Below are 10,815 nucleotides of genomic sequence, written 5' to 3'. Positions count from 1 at the left end.
TTCATACTAGTCCAGAGGAAAAATCTTCAATTTCACAATGTATATGGTTAGGCCGAAATTGTAACAAAAAGCTGTATAAATATGTGCTGCTTTGTGCGAGGGATATATATATATATATATATGGAGAACTTCATCTTGAAATGTATCAACACTGCACCATGTAATATTGCAGTATTCATTAATGGAAATCGGCAACTTTTTGAGTTTGAAATCTTACAACATCATTCTTCTTTCGACGAAGAACAAATTGATCTCCAGAGTAGAAATCAAATATCTAAATCATAATTTAGCTGTAGGGAAGTGATAGAAAGTAGCTTGAGCAGTGTAGACCAGCTTCTTAGTCTCTTTTAGTCTGATTTCAACTGATACTACCGTTAAGTTTCTTCCACTCCTCACCACTGATCCATCAGCAATCAACTTGGTCTGCATCACATTCAATTTTTTTACATTAGACTATTTATCCATAACTGCGTTATAAATTCCCAATTTGCTTCGAGTAGTATATTTATGACTTACATTCATTGGAACGGCAGAAAGGTAGGAGATGCTCATCTCTCCAAGAAACAGCGGCTTCTCCTCTGATACTATGGTTCGTGTACACGCGGTGGCTAGCCTTTCTGTGATAGCCGCCACTGCTCCTCCATGTAACCCCTTGTAGTAATTCTGAAACAAAAATCCAGACATAATTATGAAGATTTAGTTGATTATTCTTTAATCATAATATTAAACGGCATTCATACAATATGTAAATGTAATTAGATTATAAATTGAATAATTTTTGCCCTATGAGGCACCAAGAACACAGCTTATTACAAAGCCACCACTACCTCAACTCAGTTACTCAGACATGAATTTAAGAAATATAAGTTCAGATTAGCTAATCGGATTTTCACTTATCTCTTGACTGTATTAATAAGTTTGGCAAGTAAAACTCATGATATATAAGTTCGGATACGTTAAGTTCCAATAAACTTTATTTTAGGTTTAATGATGTGTACCCAAGTTCAATTTAAAGTTAAGAATCAAGGATGGTCTAGTTGGTTGAAGGCCATCTTCCACCCTTGTAACAAAGGTTCAATTCATTCCTTTTGCAAAGTGGAATCCCCTATTTTCCCCCACTTGTGCAAGATAGTTCATCTTACTTTTTTTTTATTTTTTTTTAAGGTTCAATTCACAGTTACAATATGTTTTAATAAGTTGAATTACAAAACCAATAAGTTTATATAGTTAGAATCGAGCAAAGAAAATGCAACCACATAAATCAGTTGAAACAAAACAACAGGACTTCAGTTCAGTTAGTTTCCTCTCACAGTTTTAATTCATTTCAATTCAGTTCACAAAATTAAGTTCAGTTCATTCAATTCAATTCAATTCAATCCAAAAAGAACAAAGTCTTAGTAGCTCTATGTTACTACACCTTCACTTACCTCAAAAATCGGGTGTCGTGTCGTGTCGTGTCCTGTCCGACATCACTTAAATACTTCATTTTAATCCGTGAACAACATAGTCATAGCTTACTAATATCTAATATCAAGTTGAAGAACACGATCACACGATCGCCAAGATGGAAAATTAAAGAAACATGATCAAATAACAAACCAAAACAACAAACAGAATTCTTTTAAGTATTCCATTAAAGTTGATTTAACTTTTCTTACCCTCGTCTATAATAATAGTTACCGTTTCACTTTCAAACATGTCCATTGCTAATGTAAAACTTTGGAAACTAATATCTCTAATTTTTTAATTGTAAAAATTATAAAAATTAATCTTCCAAAATTACATATATCAAGATGAATCAAACAAACTCCTACGCATATGATTACATTTTCTCTTATCTTAAATCGCGAACGATAGTATGTGAATAGCGTCAAAAGTTACCGTGTAACCATTATTTAGAAACGGAGGTAGTATAATGCGATTAGAAGAGTAAAACAGTATAGTTGAGCGCATATCTTACGGCAATAGGCGGTTGGACGGAGAAGGAGCAAGTGACATGACCTCGAGAAATGTGATCAACTTTGAGATCACTGCTTACTAGTTGTGATAAAAAGTCATGAGAATTGGAGATTTCTGGAAGGTTTAGAGAGATGCCGAGGCCTTCGAAAAATTGCAGTGTTGATTCTGTAGCTTCATCTTCTTCTCGTTCTTGTTGATGCTCCACTTGTTTCTTCTTCGAGTCATCCATGGCTACTTACCATTCAAAATTGAAATTGTTATGATAGAATTTGAGATATAGAAAGAGATTTGGGAATTAGGGATGACTGATTTATTTATCTTCTACTTCCTCCGTTCTTTTTACTCGCTACCCTTTCCATTATGGGAAGTTTCACATTACTTGCTACACTTCTTTTTTGGGCAATAACCTCTCTCTATCTCTCTCCTCCCACATGGGTCCCTTTTCTTTTTACTCTCTACCTCTCTCTTCTCCAAAATTGCCTAGGAGTCCGTGAAATGAGAAGTGTAGCAAGTAAAAAGAAACGGAGGAAGTATTTTTCTTGCAAGTTTGTGTAATTTCCCATATTATGTGGATTGTGGGGGGATTGGGGAAGTTTGCCCAATAATTTTGACAATTTTTTGGTAGGTGATGTGACAATACAACTCTTTTACAATTTCGGATAAAATATTGGTGCTTTTTTTTGGAGATTAATGAAAAATAAATATAGCTTTTAAAATATCGGTTAATTTTGTAGGAGATGATCTATCTTTGATTCAAAAATTAAGTAACGACCCAAGTTTAATATTAAGAAGAGATTGGAGCACCTTTCACAATATACTATTTAGATACCAGTTTAATTAATTCATTTCTCACATTATTATTAATTCATTTAGTGACTAATTTAATCCATTTAATAATTAATTTAATACATTATGTGATACTACGGGGTTATTTTTTTTAATAATATATGTTGTAGTTCGAGATTTGAGAGAAACAAAGGAAGGAAAAGAGAAGGGACGACTATGTTGGTGTGAGATGTCTAACGATAGTGTTGTGTTAGACTGACGCAGTCGGAAGTTATGGAGAAAAGCAAGCGCTAATCTCGAATCAAGAACAAACAGATTTACAAGCGATAAATCTGTAAAACTCCGGAATCCACCAGAAAAGAGTATAAACTCTATGATATTATTAAAAGTCAAAAACTGCCTCCAAACATTGACCTAATAATGTTTAAATACGTAAAACAAAACCCTAATACGTAATTAAGGAAATTATAAAATTCGGAAATAATTAAAATGCATATTTCGGGCCTTAAACGAACTCGGATGGCTTAAAAAGCCTATACATCACGACATAGCCGTGAGTTTGACTCGTTGGGCCGTTCCGCTTCCGAAAAGGTATCACAATAAGCAATCGGACTCCGTCGGCCCAATTAGCGCAAATCATTTCAGGCTTTTCGTCGCGCTTCCTTATCGAACTTATCTGCCAACCGTCCTACGTCATAGACTTATTAGAGTTAGATGAAATGAACTTGTTGGGAGAATGTAGTCATATAAGTTTAAGTTTTTCTTATTTTATGTTACAATAAGACCGCCTATTTTTATAATTTATGTTAACATATTTTTGTTAGTTGAGAAAGATTTGGTTATACCACGTAAGATTTACAATAATTGTAGGTGTTATAATCTGAATTTCCTTGTATAGACAAATTTCAATTTTCATTCTCTTTGTTTGCTATTCGGGTGTTTTTTTTGAGGGCGGGTTATTGGGTATATTATGTGGACAATATATAGTTTTCATGAATGCACAACTTTGACCATCAATATTCTCAGTTTATATTATTAAAAAAAAATATTTCGATAAAATATATTGAGATTAACCCAACAACAATTAATATAATGGCATTCATCTTTACAAAATAGTAAGTGAATATGGTCAAAATTGATATTTAAATAGTATAAAAAGTCGATATAATGCATCTATTAAGAAACAAAAGAAGTATTTAGTTGTATACTAATAGTAATTATAGGTTTATAACTACCAAGGTGGACTTAGTCTATCAAATATTTATTTTTCAAGAGTTAGTTTTTCAATTACAAATGAATTATGTTTGTTTTAGAGTTTTTGTATTATGAGGGTACTTAGTCTATCAAATATAATGCTTCTATGTGGGTCAAACTTTGATCATTATTCAAGTGTAAATTATGATGATTTACTTTTTTATATTATTAAGTAAAAGTTATATATGTATTATGAGGCTTGTTACTGCTGAACACAACCAGAGGCTCCTTCAGCCTTTCACTAAGGATGAAATCTATGCAGCTCTCCAACAAATGCACCCCTGCAAAGCCCTTGGACCGGATGGTATGCATGCTATATTTTATCAGCGCTTTTGGCATATTGTTGGTGATGATGTTACACGCTTTGTCTGTAATATTTTACATGGTATTTCTTCTCCTCGCTGTGTAAATAACACTAACATTGCTTTGATCCCAAAAGTTAAACATCCTACAAAAGCTGCTGAGTTTCGCCCTATTGCCCTCTGTAATGTTATTTACAAGCTGTTGTCTAAAGCTGTTGTGATGCGACTGAAAACTTTCCTCCCTGATATTATTTCTGAAAATCAGAGTGCCTTTGTTCCTGGTCGTCTTATTACTGACAATGCCCTCATTGCAATGGAGGTGTTTCATTCTATGAAATACAGGAATCGGAGTCGTAAAGGTACTATAGCTATGAAGCTTGATATGAGTAAGGCTTACGATAGGGTGGAGTGGGGTTTTCTCAGGAAACTGCTATTGACTATGGGATTTGACGGGAGATGGGTGAATCTGATTATGGAATGTGTTTCATCTGTCTCTTATTCCTTCATTATTAATGGAGGTGTTTGTGGCTCCGTTACTCCTGCCCGTGGACTTCGCCAGGGTGATCCTCTCTCTCCTTATCTTTTCATTATGATTGCTGATGCCTTTTCAAAAATGATTCAGAGGAAAGTGTAGGGAAAGCAACTTCATGGAGCTAAAGCCAGCCGTTCCGGCCCAGAAATCTCGCATCTTTTTTTTGCAGATGACAGCCTTCTTTTCACTAGAGCTACCCGACAGGAATGCACTACTATTGTTGATCTTCTCAACTAGTACGAGTTAGCATCCGGACAGAAAATTAATTATGAAAAGTCGGAAGTATCTTTTAGTAGAGGCGTCAGTATTGCACAAAAAGAGGAGCTGGTTTCAATATTGAACATGCGGCTAGTTGATAGACATGAGAAGTACCTTGGTATCCCCTCTGTTTCTGGAAGATAAAAAAAAGCCATTTTTGATTCCCTGATTGATAGAGTCTGGAAGAAACTCCAAGGTTGGAAGGAGAAACTTTTATCTAGAGCTGGAAAGGAAATTTTGCTGAAATCTGTTATCCAGGCTATTCCTACTTATTTGATGGGAGTCTACAAGTTCCCGGTCTCGATCATTCAAAAGCTTCAGTCGGCAATGGCAAAATTTTGGTGGGGTGGTTCTGATTCACGAAGGAAAGTTCACTGGAAGAGTTGGGATTCAATGTGTAACTTGAAGTGTTTGGGCGGTATGGGTTTTAAAGACCTAAAAATTTTCAATGATGCTTTGTTAGGACGTCAAGCTTGGAGGCTTATTCGCGAACCGACTTCTCTTTTTGGTCGAGTTATGAAGGCCAAATATTTTCCGAATAGTGATTTCTTGAATGCCCCTTTGGGTCACTCTGGCAGTTTCTCTTGGAGCAGTATTTGGAGTTCGAAGGCTCTTATAAAGGAAGGAGTGTTGTGGAGGGTCGGGAACGGCTCTAATATTAATATGTGGAATGATCCTTGGGTTCTTGACGAGGAGGGGCGTTTTCTTACTAGCACACCTAACGGCAACTTTGAACTAGTAAGTGAACTAATAGATTTTGACTCTATGGAATGGAAGATTGATGTCCTTGAAACTTTTCTGAACCCACGTGATATCAGGTGCATTCTTGCAACGCCTCTTAGTTCTATCCCGGTGGCAGATGAACTTACTTGGGCTTTCACGAAAGATTCTAACTTTTCGGTGAAGACGGGTTACATGCTTGGTAAAGGAGGCAACCTTGATAATTTTCATCAAGCATGGGTGGACATTTGGAGTTTGGATGTGAGTCCTAAGGTGAGACATTTTCTTTGGCGCCTTTGCACCTCCTCTCTCCCTGTTCGCAGTCTTCTTAAGTATCGTCATATGGCTGTTGACGATTTATGCCCATGGGGCTGCGGTGAAATTGAAACCCAAGGTCATGCTATCTTCGACTGCCCGAGAATGGCGCCCCTATGGTCTGACAGTGGCTGTCATGGTTTGTGCAGCAGCGATGCATCTCTTCCTATGAAGGATCTGTTGGTCAGTTGGCGTGGTTTGGACAACAGCCTGCGAGTTAAAGGGGCCTATTTAGCATGGTGTATTTGGGGCGAGCGAAACGCAAAGGTATTCAGCGATAAAACTACCCCGCATCATGTTCTTCTTCAGCGTGTGGAGCGTCTAGTGCAAGAAAATGGCTCGTATGCTAGTAAGGTTTACAATTCTCCTCTGCAAGGCTCTATCCCAAGCCCTCGTCAGTGGGCTGCTCCTCCAGAGGGTACTATCAAGCTCAATGTAGATGCATGTTTAGCGGTGGAGGGTTGGATTGGTATGAGTGTTATAGCTCGCAAGTGCGATGGTGGGGTTCTCTTTGCTGCTGTCCGACGGGTTCGAGCCTTCTGGGCTCCGGAAATAGCCGAAGCTAAGGCTGTAGAGTTGGCTGTGAAATTGGGGCGTCGTTATGGTTTGCAAGAAGTTATCTTGGAGTCGGATTGTCAAGTCGTGATCAAGCGTTTGTCAAAGAATAGCATTTTTCTTTCAGATTTAGATCTTGTGCTTTCGAATATTTTGGCTTCTTGTACTAGTTTTTCTTCCATTGTGTGGTCACATGTTAAACGTGACGGGAATTATGTAGCTCATCATTTGGCTAAACTAATCCCTTTTGGGGTAGAACAAATTTGGGAGAACCATTGTCCTCCGGAAGTGGCTCCTTATGTGGTGATGGATAATTTGTCCTTGGAGTAATATAGCTACTTTTCCCTTCAAAAAAAAAAAAGTAAAAGTTATATATGCAAATCCTAAATGTTAATAGCTAGAAACCCTAAATGAAGATATTAAATATTAACTAAGAACTAATTGGTTACTAATTTTCATTTTTTTTTAATGAATTTGTGACATGAAATAGTTTTATAAATGACATGAAACAAATTTATAAAAAATAGGAAAAATTGTCAAGAATAAGTCAACCTTTGCGTTGACCGCTTTTGACAAGTCAACCTTCATTTATTCCAGTAGCAAGTAAAGTTTGTACATGAATTAGCTTTTAACGAGTTTTTTTACTTATGACCTGAACAACCCCTATAATTTTGTTCAGTTTTAAGTTTCTCACGGAACTTTTTTATAAAATTCAAGCAGTGCAAATATGTTCTAGAGAACAATTTAATGAGTTATAGAATACACACCTGTTAAAACTGAACAAAATTGTAGGGGTTGTTCAGGTCATAAGTAAAAAAACTTGTTAAAAGCTAATTCATGTACAAGTTTTACTTGCTACTGGAATAAATGAAGGTTGACTTGTTAAAAGCGGTCAACGCAAAGGTTGACTTATTCTTGACAATTTTTCCTAAAAAATAATATAAGACAACTCCAAAATCATATGAAGTACGTTTATATAAAAATGAGTATCAATAATATGAAGCACTCATATCAATTCAATAGTCCACACGTATGATTATGATGTTACATAGTAAGTTATGAGATAACATCTTACACCCAAGATGCAATTTTTAGACAATTTAAAAGCACAATAGTAGAGGTGGGCATGGGCCGGGCCTGTTCACGGGCTCGACCCGCTGGCTTGAGTAAATGGCGGGACGAGCCGGGCCCAGACCCATAAGTGGCGGGCCGGGCTTGAAATTTAAAAAATTTGTCCACGGGCTCGCGGGCCGGCCCATGTTTTATGTAGTATTTTTGTATTTTTGACAGTTTTAGGGTAAAAAACAAAGGAAAGGAGCGTTCGGGGCCGGCCCACACGGGCTCGTGCCGATGCGGGCCGAAAATAAAATTTCTTGACTGCAACAGACCCGCGGCCCATGTAGCGGACGACGGGCCTTGAGCAGGCTCGTGCCGGCCGGACCCAAATCATGCCGGCCCGGCCCATGCCCACCTCTAACGACAGGCCTATCAAACTATTCGTTTCGTTATTTATTTATTTTCATAAAAAAAATGACAAGCTGGAAAAGGGTTTGATGAAATAAAAGGAACAGTAGGCTGCGATCCCAAGGAATTCAGACATTCTCTTCTCTCATTCTCTGTCTCTCCTCTTTTTCCACCCTGGAAAATAAGGAGAGAATATTCAACCAAGATTCAAAATCATAATCAATCAACAACAACAAAAAGATTCATAAATCTAATCGATCATCATTCATCATCTTCTCCAATTTCACCAATCATGTCTCAGGGAACGCTTGAAGTCCTCCTTGTCTCTGCTAAAGGCCTTGAGAATTCTGATTTCCTCTGTAATTTCTCTCTCTTAATTTTTAACTTTTTTTTGGTGCGTTTAATTATATAAAACTTTGATTTAGCACTAGAATTGTTACGATCTTTGAAAAATAAAGAAATGCTACTGAATCTCTTTCAGATTTTAAAAATGAAGCAATTTTTTGAGAAAATGATCAAGTTTACTATATGAACTAAAAATCTCAATGGCTAGTTTTTCATTTTGTAATTTGATGTGATTTTTTGTATATAAATTTAATAAAAATAAGGCAATGACTAAGATTTTATTTATTTTTTTCCCCTGTTTATTGGTGATTAACTGATTGTTAAGAGTTAAAAGATTGGAGTTTTAATGTTATAGTTGTTGGTGATTTATGTTACTTCTATTGCTTTTTTTTTTTACATGAGCGACTAAGGCGCTAAGCACAGTAATATAGACGGAATTTGATCTCGAGTCTTGGATAATACCTAACAAAACTTTACCAACTAAATTAAATGACATCCATACTTCAATTGCTTTGTGCTTGTAGTCAACTTTTTTTCAACCTACCTAATGCAGTAGTACCAAGGATACTTTCATCTCTAGAAGTGTCACCAACATTTTTTTTATACAAAAATCACCAACAAAACTTACTCTTCCACCATTGTTATGTTTTATCATTATTAAATAAAAGTTCGGAAATTTTGTCAAAATAGACCTTATTTGTAACAGTTTTTGTGGAATGGAGCCTATAATTTCGATAAAGATCTGATTTAATAATGCTTGATTCATTTTTAGATTCAAAGCTCTTTTCTTTTGAGATTGATACTCAATTATTTGGCCACATATAGTATTTTATCGTTTTCAAATCTATTCTTTCTAGGTATGGTTTAGCTGAATTTGAGCGAATATTTATTTTTGTTGCTAATGTAAAACATGAGAACAATTAGAGGTGATAAATTTCCTTGTCAATGTCATGATGTTTCCACCCCATGCAATTGTCTCTTTTAGTTGACAATAATCTCAATTAACATGGGTTTTAATTGATAAAATGTTGTTACATGTGATTTTAGCTAGCATGGATCCATATGTCATTCTCACTTGCCGTACCCAAGAACAGAAGAGCAGTGTTGCAACAGGTGCATTCTATACCCTTTCATACCAAATCTTTCATACGTGATGGCGTACGTGTCCGCTATGCACCCGTCGGTGTCACTTAGGTGCCAACGGGTGTATTTTTTTATATGCATTCGGATGTATAAAATAATTTGTAGCTAGCTTTTAAGATGAATCTCTTTAAAACAAAATTTTACCAGTTAGAATTACTTTTTAAGAAAATGTTCTCTTCCCGTCTCTCAAAAGATACCATATCAACTTTTTATTAGAATTCGATATATTTGACATTATATAGAGAAATCGTTCTTACGTTAAAAGTGAGAATTCATTACACATGCCATATTGGTGAACCATGCAGATAATGGATCAGCACCGGAATGGAATGAGACCTTTGTGTTTAGGATCGCCGGACATGCTCCAGAACTCCATCTAAAAATTATGGACAAGGATACTTTTACTGCTGATGATTTTGTTGGAGAGGCAAAGTAAGATTCATATGATTGTTTGATAAACCTCAATTATTACCTCATTAAGTTAAAATCGCGATTTTTGTTCATGAGGTTAATCTTGGTTCATTAGTGGCTAAATGTTTGTACTTCTCCTTAATCTCTGAAAGTTTATTTATGTTTATGATTGCAGCATTCCTTTGAATATAGTCTTTGAGGAAGGAAGTCTTCCACCTACAGCTTACAACGTTGTCAAAGATGGAGAATACAAAGGAGAGATTAGAGTTGGATTAACTTTCACTCCTGAGGTAACTAAAATATCCGTAGCAAAATCTTGTAAGAGATTGTACCATAATAACTTATTGTGAGACCATGTCGACTTTTTTTTGTTTGAATTAACAAAATGTTTTATAGTAAATTAGTGTGAGACTGTCGCACCTTATAAGGCCGGTTCATCAATAACCAAAAACAACGCGTGATTGATTGGTTTTTGTATTGATTGCAGGCGTACCATGGTCGTGATCCTCCAGAGGAGGAACTGGGTGGATGGAAAGAATCATCATATGATTGATTTCTTCACTGCTAGGCTGCTTTACTTCATTGTTTTATAGCTTCTCTGTTTGTTTCAACTGTGAAGAACCCAAGTTTGTCTAAGATGGTGAATGGAGTCATCAGTTTAAATTAATGGAACAATGTTCTTCGAGAATCAATGGATGTTGGTTAATTTATCTTTTATTTGTTTACATTTGTTGGATTTACTTGTTCAAAACTCGTGTTACTACAAACGAT

At 36.0% G+C, this 10,815-nt stretch overlaps 2 protein-coding genes across 2 annotated transcripts; one reads left to right on the top strand and one right to left on the bottom strand.

The window, feature by feature from the left end:
* Window positions 1-135: 135 nt before the first annotated feature.
* LOC104888494 (hypothetical protein) lies at window positions 136-2,281 on the bottom strand. The gene is made up of 3 exons (XM_010673501.4): window positions 1,961-2,281; window positions 517-663; window positions 136-423 (listed from the first exon to the last, which is right to left on the bottom strand). The coding sequence occupies exons 1-3, from the start codon at window positions 2,186-2,188 to the stop codon at window positions 280-282; spliced, it is 519 nt and encodes a 172-aa protein (XP_010671803.1). The 5' UTR covers window positions 2,189-2,281; the 3' UTR covers window positions 136-279.
* A 5,976-nt stretch (window positions 2,282-8,257) lies between these two features.
* Window positions 8,258-10,769, top strand: LOC104888503 (elicitor-responsive protein 3). The gene is made up of 5 exons (XM_010673510.4): window positions 8,258-8,504; window positions 9,538-9,603; window positions 9,939-10,065; window positions 10,220-10,334; window positions 10,532-10,769. The coding sequence occupies exons 1-5, from the start codon at window positions 8,438-8,440 to the stop codon at window positions 10,595-10,597; spliced, it is 441 nt and encodes a 146-aa protein (XP_010671812.2). The 5' UTR covers window positions 8,258-8,437; the 3' UTR covers window positions 10,598-10,769.
* Window positions 10,770-10,815: the final 46 nt, after the last annotated feature.

This window comes from Beta vulgaris, chromosome 1, assembly GCF_026745355.1.
Source record: "Beta vulgaris subsp. vulgaris cultivar EL10 chromosome 1, EL10.2, whole genome shotgun sequence".
NCBI lineage: Eukaryota > Viridiplantae > Streptophyta > Magnoliopsida > Caryophyllales > Amaranthaceae > Beta > Beta vulgaris.
This window is presented reverse-complemented; position numbering and strand designations above follow the sequence as displayed.